The 17,001-nt window shown below is 40.4% G+C and overlaps 1 protein-coding gene across 3 annotated transcripts; it reads left to right on the top strand.

Moving 5' to 3' along the window:
• Window positions 1-6,471: 6,471 nt before the first annotated feature.
• Window positions 6,472-16,940, top strand: neto2b (neuropilin (NRP) and tolloid (TLL)-like 2b). Of its 3 annotated transcripts, XM_084933212.1 has the most exons (12): window positions 6,472-6,822; window positions 7,962-8,018; window positions 8,231-8,383; window positions 8,722-8,970; window positions 9,078-9,125; window positions 9,280-9,407; window positions 11,854-11,955; window positions 12,215-12,341; window positions 13,781-13,894; window positions 14,379-14,509; window positions 14,612-14,704; window positions 14,793-16,940. In XM_084933212.1, the coding sequence occupies exons 1-12, from the start codon at window positions 6,813-6,815 to the stop codon at window positions 15,237-15,239; spliced, it is 1,659 nt and encodes a 552-aa protein (XP_084789338.1). In that variant the 5' UTR covers window positions 6,472-6,812; the 3' UTR covers window positions 15,240-16,940. The 3 variants fall into 3 exon arrangements, with proteins under 3 accessions (XP_084789338.1, XP_084789337.1, XP_084789339.1); XM_084933211.1 differs by having other exon boundaries at window positions 6,472-8,018; XM_084933213.1 differs by having other exon boundaries at window positions 6,472-8,383; window positions 8,667-8,970.
• The last annotated feature ends 61 nt before the right edge of the window (window positions 16,941-17,001 follow it).

Here is a 17,001-nt window from a genome sequence, read left to right as displayed (position 1 = left end):
CTGATGATCTCTAGCCATGTGTGACTTGATCTTACGGGCCATCAGTAGATAATCTGTCCAGCTGCATGACACATTTCTTTCTCGCTCTTTCACTCTACTCCTTTCTCCCCCCCCTCTGTCCTTTTATCCTCCTCTTTAAATCACTGATGTTCTAAACAACCTTGCATCAGGCTCTCACTTTCTGTCACTTTGTACACCAAAGCTGCCTTCTCTCACTCTGGCCTTTTAATTATGTCTCTAAAGCCCCTGCCTACAAGCGCTTAGGCTTTGATTACAAGGACCGGCTTTGTATGTTTGACTAAATTAAAAAGTGGAAAAAAGGGACACAAAAAAAATCTCAAGGCAAACAGCATGTTAACAGCAAGATGTGTTCACAATGTAATTTTCCTTTAAGCTCCTAAGTTCAGTGCATCTTAAGAAAAAACAATAACTAGCAGCCTGAACTGGCAAGAAAAATCCTCAAAATCTCCCACGATATTATTTTTATTTATTCTTACAGATTGCACTGAAAAGGGGCTTTTAACCAGCAACAAACTGTATTAGTGACTATAATTTGGAATAGCTTTTAAATCCACCAAGCATGAATTATGAGTTTGTCACTTTTAAAACGCCTCACTAACTCTGTGTGCGGTATTTACAACTTATCATCATCACTAACTCAGTGGCATCACTGCAAAATCAAAAAAATCATATATAAAAGATCTAAACGTAAAGACACACGCACGCAAATCTGTGTAGACCCCAATATTGTATTGGACTCATCCTCCTCCAGGCTTGCTGCCACATCCACAGATCAGGCTGTGCTAAGAAGATTTCTGTTTGCCAATAGAGTAAATCTTGTCGCTGCTTTTCTAGCCTGCTGAATTTGTGGGTCAGACATGCCCGAAATGTGCTAAACTTGAATATCACCACCATGATTTTGTTAAACACTTTTTAAATGTCTTTTTCAGTAGTAACCCTCTTTTTTTAATTAATTACTTAATTTTTTGTAACATCTTCTTATATTAAATTTTTACACGGTAGATTTTTGTGAAGTCGAATCATTTTAAACAAACCTATCAGCTGTTTATATCGTATACTACTGATCAGCAGTATCATTAACCTAATATTGTGCGGGCCCCTGCTCTGACCCACTGAAGCACAGTCACGGCACCTCTGGGCATGTCCTGTGATGTCTGGCACTGGGAGTTTGGAGTCAGTCAGACCGGGATCTGATGAGTTTTGAGGCTGCGTCATCATTGTGATCTCAGCCCTAGCTGTATGACGAGGTGCATTGTCCTTTCAGAGTGCCATGGCGGGAGGTGGCTGGATCTATGGCAATGTTTAGATGGCTGACACGTGTCAAAGTAGCAGCCATACAAAAGCCAAGAGTTAAGGTTTCTCAGCAACAAGGTGAATAGTATTATTTACTTCACCTGTTGGTGGTTTTAAACTTGTGGCTCATCAGAGTAGAAGTGTAATTATATAATATCTGATTTTCCATAGGCTTGTCAATAACATGTTCTTCTTGCTCTAATTGGTATGAAGCAGAGTAATCTTATCGTTGTCTTCCTGAGATTAACCCTGATTTGAGTAAGGGTCATTGCCATTGGCCATCTGGCTCAGAAGCCCTCCTTGTGATTGGCCATATGGCGCCAGAGAGCGAGATTTATGAAGAGCAGAATGTTTAAATTGAATGAAAATTTTCCACTGAATGATCTTATCTGTTGGCACAGACACAACGCCTTCTCGCTATGGCATAGCTGTGGATTTGCAAATCTATACAGGACCATGAAAGAGTATGTTTGCAGGTCTGGCAATACTTAATGTAACACAACACAAAGAAGAAAACCTGACACTTAAGGAAAAGCAGAGACATTTTTTTTCATCTTTCAGGTTGCGTTTGGATGTTGCCACAAAACATAATGGAGCCAGTCATTCCCATTTTCCAAGTTCTGGATGTGTTTACACGTAGGATGTGTGAATGCAGCCTTTCACTCTTTTTATTATTTGTGTTTGTTTGCATATATGTATGTTTGATTGGAATTCATCATGACGTGGCTACGATGTGGTTTCCCACGTTAATTTGTAATTCCTTTTAACATTTTGCTTTGCTTCATAAACTGAAATGAAGGAAGAGTACTGACAACTTAAAAACACAAGACTGAGATTAAAGAGAAAAAGCTGTTTTTTTGGTATACTTAGAACCAAAACTGATTTCGTAAGAATTTTTCCCTGTGATCTTCTAAAAGCTTAACCTATAGTTCTCTTTCCGACATTCTTTCTAATAGGGTCATTTTTCTTGCCCTTCTTTCTTTCTCTAATCTGTTGTCATGCGGGCCCGAGATCAGTATATTGTTTAGTGTCAGCACTTTGTGCTTCCTGATATCACATATGTCTAAATCTCTCTAGGAATGGGACATGTGTGTTCACAGTCAATGGCTGGGTCTCCTGGGTCAACGTGACTTTGAAACTTAAGCTGGTTCTTATGTAAGGCTTCATCTATGGGGATGATTAAACATCAGTTTAAATTTCCTTGAAGATCAGGTTTTGCACCAACAGCTTTTAAATACCCCAAGAACAAAGAAAAGGAAAAGGTCAATTATGCCACAGGCCTGCTGATTAAAGATTTTTATGGCCCACACTAGAAGACCCAAGTTGGTCTCCTCGGCTGAGTGTAGGATTTAATGCCGCAGACTGTGCGTGAGGGTGATTGGTTGTGACATAATCTACGGCTGTAACATCCAGTGCCCAAAGGCCGTAAAATCTCCAGAGCCACCCCCCCCCCTACTTTATGATGATAAATAAGGAGTTGCTGGGATGCAGTAATCTGTTGTTAAACTTGAGACTTGAAGGCTACTGTGCTGCTTCATCGGTAGTAATAGGCCAAATCCACTGGGATTTCCTGCCAATCACAGGCTTGTGGTGGGATCTTAATAACTTTCCCTTGGAAGCTGATAAAACTGCCTTTTTTTTCTTTCGTCCGAAATTCATCAATCTGTCGTTTATCATGGTGACACGCAGACATGCAGCTCAAGGAAACAGTGGCATAGATTCAAAGTCCAGGCAGCGTGTTTCTGTGGCAGTATTGTGCTTGGAAAGGGTTAAAGATCCACTGGAACTGCTTTACCGTCTCATAACATGTTACTGTTGAACTCCATGAAACGTCCTTGTGTGTGATGCATGACCTTAAAGTTGAACCTGTTCATGACAGCTCATTCAGATTAATAAAACTGCAAAATTGTGCATGGGCTTGTGCGTTTTCATAATGAGAAAAGAAAGGCTAAAATGAGCTAAAGTTGATTTCACCAACTCACCTGGCTCACTCATCCGTGTACTCTGCAAATTGAAGATGCTAATTTCCTCTGTAATCACATGCGCATAAGAGCAATCACTTGCCTCGTTGAGACTCTAGTCAAAATGCTAATTAAAACTCGCGGCCCTGCAAATGAACAATTTAGAATTCATTATCCTCTTTTGTGTGTCTTTTTCAGTGTTTGCAGTTTTGCATCTAATTGCCAAAACACTGTGGTGTTACAAAAAATGTCAACATTCCAGCTGGACTATCTAATCTTACTCTACAGCTGTTCAGAGGGTGCTATGACTGTTGTCATGCTGTTTAATCCACATGGAATATAGATATTCAGACGTTGCACAGGCAGACCAACTCCACTAGGATCAATATGTACAATGGTCTTCTAGCACATTGTCTTTCTGCCTGAGCCCTACAAAAACAACCTCCAGAAGGCCACTGGAGTGAATGTTTCTGACTAAGCAATCAGAAGCAGACTTCATTAAGGTTGAAGGCCTGTAGGCCCGATATCCTCTAGTTGGGGGCGTCAGGGCCCCCATTGGTATTTGTCATATTTGCCAGAATTGGCAGGTACATAACTGCTGCCGTGTGCTTTTCACAGATGAGAACAGGTTCACCCTGAACACATGTGACAGCTGTGAAATGGTCTGAAAAAGCTGTGGAGAACATTGTGCAGCTAAAGGAATCTATACCATTGACTGGTCTCCTCGTTTGCCTGACCTAAATCCAACAGAACATCTCTGGGACATTATGTTTCGCTACATCCGACACCACCAGGTTGCATCTCAAACTGTTCAGGAGCTCAGCGACGCCCCGGTCCACATCTGGGAGGTGTTCCCCCAAGACACCATCTGTTGTCTCATTAGGAGCACTGACATTATCAGGCATGCATACAAGCACATGGGGGCCATACCAACTACTGAGTAACATTTTTATTTGCTGTGAAATGGACTAGCCTGGTGCATCATTTTTTCACTTTCACTTTCAGGGTGTTTTTGAAATCATACGTCTGTAGGTTGATCGTTTTCATTTTCATCCGTTTCTGTGGCGTCCTTTAATTCCGAACACATTCCATATCAGTATATATGTGATTTTTCCTATGGAAATGTGATGTTTTTAAAGTATTCCTTTATTTTTTTCAGCAGTGTACTAAAGAACAGATCCCTGCTTCCTTCCTTCCTTCCTTCCTTCCTAATGTTTTAAAAATAAGAAACACTTTGAAACAAGAAAAACATGCCAACTTGTGTTTTGTTCTACTTTTCTATTCAGAAAGTTCAAAGCAGGGGAATAAAAATCAACAGTACTTTTCGCCTCTTGGAGCAGCAGCACACCTTTTGTTCCACTTTGATCCCCGTCTCTGTCAAACCCCCTCAAACCTCTGCTTTCTAGTGCTCTGATTACCTCAGAAGAAGCAGCCAAGACTAAAGTCTGGTTGCTATGGTAACAGATGTGTATTTGAATACCCTTGATGTGTGGTGAAAGTGTACCTGTATGTGTACTTGTTTGCATGTGTTTCAGTGAACGAGCAGCAGGCAGAAGACCAGAGGACTGGCTGTGTGTGTAACAGCAGGTTTGCGAGGAGACTTTGAGTTCAGACTTCACATGGCTCAGGCTGAGGTGGAGTTTAAGCTCTCTTTCCCAACCGAACACACGCCGATAATAAACGATTCACGCAACTCAGAGACAACACCTTCACTTTATAATCAGTCACAGGGGAAAGTGTTGTTTTCAAACACAAGCCCAGAGGATGCAGCTTTGTGAAAGTCCACATGCTGTGTGAGCGAGCTTTTATCTCCTGCTGACTTTCTTACCCACCTAATAAATAAGGATTGTCTTTGGTTTGTGTTGCTCTGTGGTTTGAAGCGTGTTTTTTGAAGCGTGTCGGCGTGTTTTTAATCTGTTGTAGATTAACTTCCTAATCTCTACTACCTAGACTTTGGAATAGTCTCCTGCTGTTAAAAAGCAGTTATTATTTAACAGCTTTCTGTTGAGATTTTTATTGTTAGTAACTGATTTTGATTAATCTTATTATTTTGATTGTGCTTTGTGACTTGTCTTGTGTCTGCAAAAGGCGCTTTACAAATAAACTTCACTTGCTTTTTCTCAGTTTAAAGATTTGATAGGTTTTCTATGGCCTACTGTGAATAAAACACAGGTTAATAAGATTTGCGGATCACTGAGTTCTTTTTTTATTCATATTTTATACACCGTCTCACCTTTTTTTGTGATTTTTTTGTGTGACTGGGTTTGTATAGTACTTGTAGTTATATAGTAAACTGAGGCTTTTTTGTACTATTGACTTTTTACCATAATAGTTTTTCCACGTTGATTAAAAAAGCTAAAATTACATTAATTCAGCTTGAATGTTATTAAATAAGCAATATCAATCCAACGATTAAATACATATTAAAAACGTATACTCTTATATGTTATTACTTGTAACAAGTAGAAGTACTTTGAACTCTTGATAGTACTTATCTTTTTACTTAAAGAAATTTCCCTGTAGCTTCTAAAGGAACGTCTGAGGAATATCCTCCACTATCAGATCAAAAGTATTCATAAATGGTATAACAACTTAATATATTCAGATTTGTCTGCTTCTGTGATTGGTTGTAAACATGCATTGAATGTGGAAAAACAAGTAGGAAGGTTTTGATACAACTGATCAACTGAAGGGAGAACTGGCAAATGTCTTGTGACAAGCTTCTGATTTAAAGCAAGTACATTCACCTATAAGATACAGTACAAATCCTCCAGTGGATGTGGTGAGTCGTTTTTTGTCTTAAAAGCTAACACATCAAAGGAAAATCTCTATCCCACCTACACTTGGCTTCCATTTCCATCTCTCTCTGGCTCTATAGCCAGCTTTTTGGGGCTTTGGGTGATGAGTGTCCTTGGTGAAAAATGAGAAGGCTAGAGCCAATGTGTCCATGCTCTCTGCTCTGAATAGGAATTCATAGCAATGCACCGACAGACTTATGCTCAGTGGGCTTTTTGGCACGGTCCCCCCGCCGTGTGTGTGTGTGTGTGTGTCTGGGAGAGTGAGTGCGGCAGCCAGTATCAGCTAATTAAAATTTGAAAAATGGGAAATCCCAATTTAATTCATCCCCATGCCAAACGGGCGATTGGAGGTTTATCATATCACCAATACTCATAACTGATGAGGCACATGCGCAGTCAGCTTTCCCCTACAGTCTAGCGCCAACTGAGCTCAATCTTTAAACCGCGAGCAGCTGCAGACTGATCATCCGTTTGTTTGAAGCTGAGTCTCATACACCGAGCTGGGCAGGAAAACTGTGCAAACCTCTGATTCTGATGACGAATCAGAAGTTCATCTGCTCTTTTTCGCACCTGAGCCGCTCTCAGTTTGACCAACACGACAAGGGTGGAAAGGTGAAAGTTCGGATTTTCTAAATCGGTAGTTTTAACGTGCGGTAATCCGTACTACTGACATAAACAGGGGATGTGAGGGACAAGTTTGCAAACAGAAAAACTCATAAAAAGGAGCTCAGCGGCGAGGATGTACGCAGGTAAGAGAAATCATCCATATTTTCGCACTTTAGAGCAGATCGTGTATTTATTTACTTAAATGTCTGAGGGAAAAAGAGAGAGTTGTTAGAAACGCGGGCGTCTCAAGTCTGGTTTTTAGGGGTTTTTTCTTGGCTGTTTTCTGACATGTTTGTGTAGTTACTTTGTGCAAAGAAATCGTTTTTTTTTCTTTGTTTTGAAAGTTTCTCTTGTGCATCGATTCGTGGTGCTGAAGTAACAGCTCCCCACACTTGCTCGGTGCAGTTACTCCAAAAAAGTAAGAAAAAAAAGCAACACGGATTTTTCTTTAAAAAAAATCAAAGTAGGAAATCCGTTTTTCCCCTTTTGCGTCAGCGTGTGGTGGCTCAGTGCCTGGGCAAGTGGAGGATTTGGGCTGCTGTTGCTGCCTCTGTTCCTCCTCTGCACCCACTTAATATGTTCTCAGAAGAAGGGCTGCAAGTAAATTTAACATGCAGCATGGCAGTGAGCCACACATCTTATTTACCTTATTGTACAACAATTATGAATTGAAAACAGAGTCCGAAGTTATAAATCTGCCTGTTTCCCAGGTCACAAGCTGTGACAGACAGAACATGCAGCACGAACGTCCACAGCCTATATCATAACTGTCATTTTATGTTTTGCTTTTTGTCCCTGGATGTGCAGCAACATGCCAACATGCCACTTTGGTGAAAACTCAAAGCAAGTTCTAAGCAGACTGGTGCCCCTGGGCAAGATGATTTATTTGGGTCACATTTTATGTAATAGGTACAAATGTGGTGCAAGATATGATTTCATGAAACTTTTTTTTCTTTTTTAATGCATATTTACCATTAGATGTCCTTGAACAGCTTCTTGGCAGACAGCAGTCCCACCTCTCACCCAGCATAAATCTTAACGAAAAAAAAGAGGATGCAAAGATAAGAGTAAGAGTTAAGGAAGCAGATGGTAGAAGCAGCCTGTTCTCTCACTCCCAAGCTTTGAACCCCACACCCTTGCCTTTAATATACATTCAAGGATTCTGCTGAGTGTACTGAAACATAAAGCACAGACAAACAAATCCTGCTAAGCTCTCGTTTCCTTTATTCCTTGATTGTACCTCTCCTTACTATGATTTCACACACTGTTGACTTCTGTACAGTCTGGATATTTCTCCTATTCATTGAGGGGGGATTTGCACTGGTGCAAAAGATTAAAGGTAAGATTGCAATCTTTACTCTGCTCCTTTGACAAATGGACTCCTCTATACATTTCCATATTCTTCTTTAATTTGAGATGTATTTATTTATTTATTTATTTATTTATTACACAAATGTGTCCATAACTGCATTTTAGATGTCAGCAGCTTTTGTCCGGATAATTTTTTGTAGGTTTGAATGCCTTGTGTTGCTTGGGTTTCATAATGTGCAGATTCAGGTGCAGGATCGAAAGCAGTTAACCCTTCTCTACGACCACAGCGTCACTGTGGAAACTGGGTACGAACCACTGATGGCGGCACTTTCAGTTCCCCAAACTACCCAAATACGTACCCTCCAAACAAGGAGTGCCTCTATGTGCTGGAAGGTAACTGATGAGAAGCACACAGCCCAAGCTGAAAAACAGTTCAGATATTGGGACATATTCTTGTATTGGCTCGGATTGGCTCTGCGGGAATCCGATGCCATCGACACATATAAAACCTATTATGTGCAATGCCTTATTTTCCTCTTTTGTCATTAAAGACAAAACTGTGTTATTTTAATGTATCGTTCATTAACTTCTCAACCAGTAATGATATAAAAGAACATACAAGACAGAGTAGCATCTGAAAGGAGCAAACGTGTCTTTCTTGTTGCCGTTTTTATAGCGTTTTGTATTCCTGAATCGGCTCTGACAGTAAAAGAGTGCCAATTGTTCCCCAGCCCTGCCTCGCCAGAGAATAGAGCTGATGTTTGATGAAGTCTTCCACATCGAGGCGTCGTTCGAATGTCGCTTCGACCACATCGAAGTGCGGGACGGTCCCTTTAGTTTCTCCCCGCTCATCAATCGCTTCTGCGGCTCAGCCAGTCCTGGACTCATCCTGTCCAGCGGACGCTTCATGTGGATCCGCTTCTTCAGTGATGAAGAGCTGGAGGGGACTGGCTTCCAGGTCCAGTACAGCTTTGCTGCAGGTGACTAAAATGCAGAGTGGTGGATGTACCATTTTCACACAGCTCAAAAAACAAATAGCCTTTCGCGGACCAGTGATTCTGTGCTCTTCTTATTTCTCACCCCGAAGATCCTGAATTTCATCTGCATGTGGGAGGACTTTTAAACCCCATCCCAGGTAGTGCAACAGCATGTATAAGAAAACCCATGCAGCTTCAGGTGTACATCTTTAGAGTGCCATGTGAAATAAAGTTGTTACTTTCCATCTGATCACATGTCCTCCTTTTTGCTTCCACTTTGTTTCTTGCCAACTGTCGTTGTCTCTGGGTCAGATTGTCAGTTTGAGCTGTCTGGAGCTGACGGTGTAATCCGTTCAAGTCAGGTGGACGAAGAGTCCAAAGTGAAGCCAGACCAGGCAGTGGACTGCATCTGGACTATACGTGCCCCAACAAAGAACAGGGTAAGATATTGAAATGACATCGTTAAATTTGCATTTATACATCCAGTTCTCCATTTCTGCGTTTTCAATTGAGTGATAACTGAAAGTCTGTAAAAAGGAAAAGCAGAAAGGAAAGGAAAGGAAAATAAAGGAAAGGAGAAATATTTCTTCTCAACAAAATGAATTTAAGGAGAGGGGATATAATTCATTGGGAACAAAATGACAAACAGTACAGTGGAATGAAAGCTGAGTCTGCAGCCTGCAGCTTATTTTGCTTTCTGCTTTCACCCTTCACCCTCTCCATATCTGCTGTGATGTATTTTTCTATATTCTTTACATTATTTGAAAAACAAAGCATCCCAAGCATCTTTTTTTTAATATCAAGCAACTACTAATCTGCAGCTTATGCTTATAAATAATAAACATGTGCATCGATAATCTGACAGTCAGCTTAAGTACATCTGCAGTAAAGCTGAGTCAAAATTATTTATATCAGTGATGATTCAACTGTCTTCTGTTGGCAAACAGAAACTAGCTGAATTACAAACCCATTTTGTAAAAAGCTGTGAAATGTAAATAGGAAGAGAATGCAATGCTTTGCAAATCTCATGATGTATGTTATTTACAAGAGAACATGTTAAATGGTAAAGAGTTTAAATATTTCATCATCTACAGTGCATTTTTAAAAGATTCAGAGAATTTGGAGAAATCTCTGTGCAAGGGACAAAGCTGAAAGCCAGAATTGGATGCTGTCATAGTTTAGCAGATTGAGGATCCAAATGCAGACTCTGACAGGCAGACCTCGATCTTTGGAAGTTGTAGCAAGAACCAAAAATGCTAAAGTCCATTAAGAAGGCAACTGAAAGTTGGGAACACACAGGGAGAGAAACATTAACATACAGACAGAGACAAAGGGAGTCACTAAGCCTGTCTATACAAGCTGACACACTAAGGGCTAATCAAGGGGGTTGGGAAGAGGTAGGAAACGAGGAACAGCTAAAGACAAATTAGAGACAACAGAAGTGAAACTAGAAATAAAACACAAAAAAAGGAAGTCACATACCTACCACAGAGATAAGACCTTAGCACACTCATATTTGACAAAGACATGAAGGTAAAGCCAGGAAAATAAACATGAAACAACTATGCTAAATCGACCCAGACCAGAAAATAAACTGAAAGGCCCAAGATACATAAAGATCAAGTTTAACAGTCAACTAAGAACCATAAAATAATAGTATTCAGTTAATAAGGCTCAAACTCTGGAACATGACAGATGCCCATAATCTTCAGGCTCTCAGATGGCACTGCATTAAAAACAGGTGTGAGTCCGCCATGTAAATAACTGCATGAGCTCCAAAATCACTGTCTGTGAACACAGTTTGGCAAATCAAAATTTCAAACAATTTTTTTGGAAAACTTGGGCGCTGCTTTCTCTGGACTAAGGAGGAGAGGGACCATCTGTTATTGTTATGAGCGCAGACTTAAAAAGCATGAATCTTTGATGGTATGGAAGTGAAATAGTACCTATGGAAGTGGCTGTAAAGGTACCATGTAGATGATATCTTTTTCAGATAAGGCCTCCTATATTTCAGCAAGACAAAACTAAATGTACTGCACGCATATGTCAACATCATAGCTTTGTAACAGAATTTCTCAGATGCCAAACCGGCCTGTCTGCAGCAGAGACTTTTCATTAAATCAAAACATCTGAATCATTAAGCAAAAACTACAACAAAGAATGCCCAGGACTGCTGAGCAGCTAGAATCCTACATCAGGCATGAACAGAACAACATTCCTCTCCTAAAAGTCCAGCAGCTGATCCTGCGCTTCCTAGGACGGCGATCTTTTGGACAGAGATCTCAGATGTTGTTCCTGAGATCTGCTGGAGGCACTCGTCCCATACGGGGGTACCACTGTTGCCTTCACCCTTCACGTCTTCTTGAGCTCCTCTCTCAGCCCGTGGTACTTCTCGAGCTTCTCGCGTACCTTTTTCCTGATGTTATTATCACTCGATAGAGCTACATCTATCACTACAGCTGTCACTACTATGTCTGGTTGGTTAGCCATCACCAGTTTGTCTTCCTGTATCTGGAAGTCCCACAGGATCTTAGCTCGGTCATCCTCAACCTCCCTAGGGGGCGTATCTCATTTTGACCTCAGGACTTCCAGGCCACTTCCAGGCCCTGTAGACTACAACAGCCACTTGGTGATAGCGTTCCATGTATGTCCTTGCCTGCTAGCTCCAGCATGCAGCTGGGGTCTTGCCTGGTGTGGTAGACCCCAACCTCTATGGAAATGGCAGGAATATTGTTCCCAGTTTAAACAGTTGACCTGTTTTTCATGTTTATGGGATTTACAAATCATTGGATTCATTTTTTATACAGGATCCCGACTTTTTTGGAATCAGGTTGTGTGTGAAAAATGAAAAGTGTACACTGTTTCCCTCTCCATTACTCATTCCAGATTTACCTGCGATTTTTGGAATACCAGATGGAAAACTCCAATGAATGTAAGAAGAACTTTGTGGCTGTTTATGATGGCAGTAATGCCATTGAGGATCTAAAGGTAATTCTTTGCATAACATCATAAATATTACTCTGTCTCTGCCTGACGCACTAAGTTTGTTGCGCATTACACTGCACTATGCTTTCAGGTCTGAGGTTCTTCTTCTGCTACAGGATTTATCTTTCTTTCTTTGCCATACATGCTCCTTTTTAATGCCATATTTAAATCACAAATATGTAGCAACTGTTCTACAGACCTTGGCCTCATTGAGTCCGCACATCAACATCCATAAAAGAAAGTGGTGTGTGGTTTCTTGCAGGCCAAGTTTTGTAGTACAGTAGCTAATGACATTATGCTGGACACTGGTGTGGGAGTAGTGAGGATGTGGGCTGATGAGACAAGCCGTCTCAGCCGCTTCCGGATGCTGTTCACATCTTTTGCTGACCGTGAGTGTCTCCTTCAGATTATTCTTTCCCCCCTGCCCATCATTTTGCTTTTTCAGCTGCGATGAGAAAGTACATGTATCCTCCTGACTACCAGCAATGCAAATTTGTCCTCTGTAGAGCACCTTTCTAAACCTGAATATCTCCCATGCACTGCATACTACAGAATTGCCTCCTTTTGGTATCTACAGAGGACATTTAGGGCTTTCCAATGATACCAAATGTGAAGGGGTGGAGCTTTGGGAACTTTCGTTTTTTCATTAAGGAACATGGCGGCCATCGCTGCAAGCACATTTTATGGGAAGAAGAAAAGTAAGTGTATAAAACTTCTTATTGAGCAATTTTTAGCTATAAATGTTGTTAACATATTTTAAATAAGTCTCTTAATAACACATTAAAACATAGTATGCTTAATTCTAACTTCATTTTAGTATAGTATTGAAGTGTTTAAAAAATGTCCTCCGTAGTGGACATTTGTAGTCATTTCCTCCATTTTGTTCTGTTTTTTTAAATGAGGAGTCCTTTTTAGAAGCAGAAAGAAATTTATTGCAGTTTGATGAGGGAAACCCAGATCTTGAGTTGTCTGATGAAGAAGTTCATAGGGAATAAGCCCTTGAAGAAGAAAGAAGGAGGAGCATCAGAGATGGTACTCAGACCTGAACTTGCTGTCATTAAGTGGTTGGACAACAAGCCAGTTGTCATGGCATCCTCTGCCTATGGCAATCAACCTCAGGACAGACACACAAGATGGTCTAAGAAAAACAAAAGGTTTGTCCATGTGCCGAGGCCACTGGCAATTGCTGAGTACACTACCAATATAGGTGACGTGGACCTTGTTGCCAAATGTTGAGTTTCTACAGGATGGTCTCTCGCACTCAGAAATTGACAGTATGTGCAGTTCTCTACTTTTTGATCTGGCAATCACCAACTCGTGGCTTCAGTATAGCAATGACTTGCAGTTTTGGGGGAAGAAACCACTACAGTTCCTTGAGTTCAAACTTCTCCTTGGTGAAGAGTTGAAGCAAATATTTGCCATCAAAGCTCATTTTTACATGTTTGGCCTTACAATGTTCTCTGCAGTGGACATGTGATACCTAAAAAATGTAAACTCTTTTTTTCCCAAAAAATTATTTCAGTCTTCTAATTACCTTACAAACATTGGCGGATTTAAAAAAAAAAAATTGATTGGACAACATTTTTTTTCCTGGTAGTCAGGAGGGTATTAAAGATACGGTGCATATTTTGGTGGTTACTTTTTAATCACTGCACCTTATATAGTAAGTCTTAGCAATAGGGAATAATAATAGTTCTGATAAGCATTTTATAGTTGGATCTCTGATAAAATACCCTGACTAGGACATGTCACATTCTTTCTGCTTGTAGCTTTCGATGCTTTGTCAGGTTGTACACATACTTCATATACACTTGTGTTTGTGTTTTAGCACCCTGTATGAGCGGTGCGTTCTTTTGCCACACTAACATGTGCATCAACACTTCTCTGGTGTGCAACGGCATACAAAACTGTGTCTTTCCTTGGGACGAAAGCAACTGCAAAGGTACCTCGATTCTGCTGAAGCCCTTTGGCAGAAATGCTTTCTTTGGTCTGCTGTGATGTGTTATGCTGTGTAATTCTGTCATGCTTTGTGAAATGATGGATGTCATGTCTGCCTTTGTTGTGTCACATTGAGTCTCCTTGAGGATCATTATGAAACACACACACCGGCTGCAGCAACTACAGAACAGCTAATATTGATGTATTTCCACTTGGCCGGAAAAGCATAACCTCATAGTTTTGACACGTTTCCAACTGAAAGGCCTTCAAGGCTTTTTGGCTAATAAGTGGATCTTAAGCATTTCTAGTGCTGGGATGGGTGTTTATCAGTGCCTTAGCTTTTAGTAACTGCTTTGAATTGTTCCTGGCATCCAGAGATACGAATTGTGTTGACACAGGAGGGAACAAGTAAATGACTGATGTACTCTCGGTGCCTTTGAAAGCCTCTGATATTTTTAACTCTTTATGTCGTCATTTCAATCCTCCAGAGAAAAAGAACAAAGGTCTTTTTCACCAGATCACAAAGACTCACGGGACAATAATCTGTGTGTCTACGGGGGTGGTGCTGTTACTCCTAATTGTCTCCATTCTGGTGCAAGTCAAGCAGCCACGTAAGAAGGTATTTAAGAAAATTTGTTGTCGAATTCTTCTAACATCATCCCACTAAATTTTTCTCATAGAAACTACAAATAAAATAGTGATTCCCTGTCATATTTTAAAGGTGTTGGTTCGTAAGAACAACTTGTTTCCTCGTGCTGACTTCCAGGAGGTGTTTGACCCTCCTCACTATGAACTCTTTAATCTCAGAGACAAGGTCAGTTTTATTGCTTTTACACATTATATTATTGGTACATGTTTATATTGTTTTAAAACTACTAATTTATTAACGTTGTCCTTCACAGGAGATTTCTTCAAGAGACCTTGGGGAGTTGTCAGAGGAGCTCCAGTCCCTACAAGCGCTCAGGAGGTCCTCGTCAGGATCGCGCTGCATACACGAACACCATTGTGGTTCTCTGGCCTCTATCAACTCCATTAAAGGCAGCCTAGGGGTGCAAGGCCTGGGAAGGGGATCCATGGAGCTTCCACCTTTCAGAGTAGACTTCCAAAACTCCTTGCCTCCCCTAAGAGATTTCAACAGCAGTCTGAGGAAGAAGAGCTGGCCCAGTATGAAATCAGGCCGATTACAGGGCCATCATGGTATGGGAGAGAGAGCTCTGGGGCGGCAGGACAGAGTAATGGAAGAGGAAGAAGAGGAGGAGGACGGAAGGTATGATGTGTATGTGCGGAGAGGCGGAAGCCGAAGAGGCTATGAAATGGCCCAGCAAAGATCCCTGTCCATGGACTTTTGAGGAGAAAACACAAGATCTGCGTTAGGGTAGGTAAACACTGCCTCAATTTTAGGGAGGAGCTTTTCAAATTTACAGGAAAAAGGAAAAAGAAAGAAAACCAATGACTTGTGCAAGTACACTTTCCTTCTTCTCAGTAAGGCTGGAAAACATAGGCTCTGTTAAGGAGCAACAAGAAGATCCTCAGGCACTGCCAAATCTGCTTATATACTGAAACAGCAAACAGAGAGCTGTTATCAAGTCTCTGACACCGGTGTAAAAGTGAAACTAAAAGAAAATGCTGTATAGTGTTCTTGTCTTGGTGTATTTTGTTGAATACATTTAACTGTAACGCGAATAGATGTTGTGGAAGTATGTTTTGAGTCAGTTGTGGAGAAATGTGATTACATTTTGAGTATTAGTGAAAAAACTACATTGGTTAAAAACAAAAAGGTAATTTCCGCACCTCTGACTTCGGAAAAGTCAGCTCCGAGTTAAAGTCGGTTTTAGTTTTACTGAAGGAAAGTCTGGTTGTTCTGCAATCCCCTTTTGGGCATGTTGCACAGGTACACAGGTTGGAAATTTTACAATTATGTCACTCTTCAGTGACACACCTGACCTTATGAAAACCGGAAAACTAGGTTTCTTTTTACAATCTTTAAAAACAAATGGGTTATCAGATGTTAACACAGTGGGGGAGAAGCCAACATAGTCCTGTTAATTAGCAAGGAGGGTATTTAGGAATTAAACCATTTAATAAGAAATAAAACCATGTGAGTACTGACCTCAAAGAAAGTGTTTGAATGGAGAAAGTTAGACATGGTTTGCCTGGTTTCACAGTGGATCTAAAATGCTGTATTCCAATGTTTTCATGTGTTGTGATCTTAAACACAGTGTCTCTGAAATTCCCACAGAACCTCTTACATAACCTTGTAGCTGGCACAAAGCTCATTTGGAAAGCCTTGCGGTGTAGTCAGCATACCTCTGCAGTTCATTTGTCATCCTCAAAAAAATTCACTGGACCAATAATTAATGGGGCAACATAGTTTGTCTGCATAGACATAGACAAAAGCCTGACAGTGCATTCTCAGTGCTAGTGTGTGTGCTGGTAACACAGTGTTATACAATTCTCATTTGACCTCTAAGTATAGACTTATAAACTCACAATTAAAGAATTCCAGTTAAGTTTCTATGCATTGGCTACTTTGTACACAATAAAAGCTATGATCAAGCAAGTGACAGATAACGTAAATGGGTCAGTCATGATAATGTACTCTGTTTTATATGCTTCCATAAGTTGACCTTGTTTGTAGGGAATATGCATTATCAGCTCCAGTACACAGTCTTTTTTTTTCTTTTTTTATCTCAATATCCATGAATAGGCACGATATCTGGAACACCTCAGGTAATAAATGACTCCAGAGAAATAGGTGAAAAGGTACAGGAGATGCAGGATTATTGCTATATAATAACTCTCTGTGTGACAATAGTTAAGCCTGTCTTCAAAGGTGTGTCTCATTCTTTTCTCAGTTTGATCGACGCTCGGAAAACATCTGCACTAAGGAGCTAAAGAAGTTTAAGTTGGGTTTTTTTGTCTGATTTTTTTAGATTGTTACAAGCCCTGTGTGCTTATAGTCACCACAAATAGTTTGAAGGCCATAATCGTTTGTTTGTTGTTGTTTTTTTTACTACTTTTCATTCATTTATAAAAACATTTTTACTTTGTCACAGTTGGTTATGCTGATTCCTTTCAAATTAAAACTGTAATATTCTACAAACACTTTTG

Source organism: Perissodus microlepis, chromosome 7 (genome assembly GCF_051167445.1).
Source record: "Perissodus microlepis isolate ML-2025 ecotype Zambia chromosome 7, ASM5116744v1, whole genome shotgun sequence".
Lineage (NCBI taxonomy): Eukaryota > Metazoa > Chordata > Actinopteri > Cichliformes > Cichlidae > Perissodus > Perissodus microlepis.
Note: the sequence above shows the minus strand (reverse complement) of the source record. Positions and strands in the feature narration are given on the sequence as shown.

What these genes read in the sequence shown, in the direction of transcription:
- neto2b (XM_084933211.1), top strand. Translation starts at nt 7,931, where the DNA reads ATGATTTCACACACTGTTGACTTCTGTACAGTCTGGATATTTCTCCTA. An exon ending in ACTTTTAAACCCCATCCCAG is followed by an intron (nt 9,126 to 9,279) that starts GTAGTGCAACAG and finishes TCTCTGGGTCAG; the next exon opens with ATTGTCAGTTTGAGCTGTCT. An exon ending in GTTCACATCTTTTGCTGACC is followed by an intron (nt 12,342 to 13,780) that starts GTGAGTGTCTCC and finishes TTTGTGTTTTAG; the next exon opens with CACCCTGTATGAGCGGTGCG.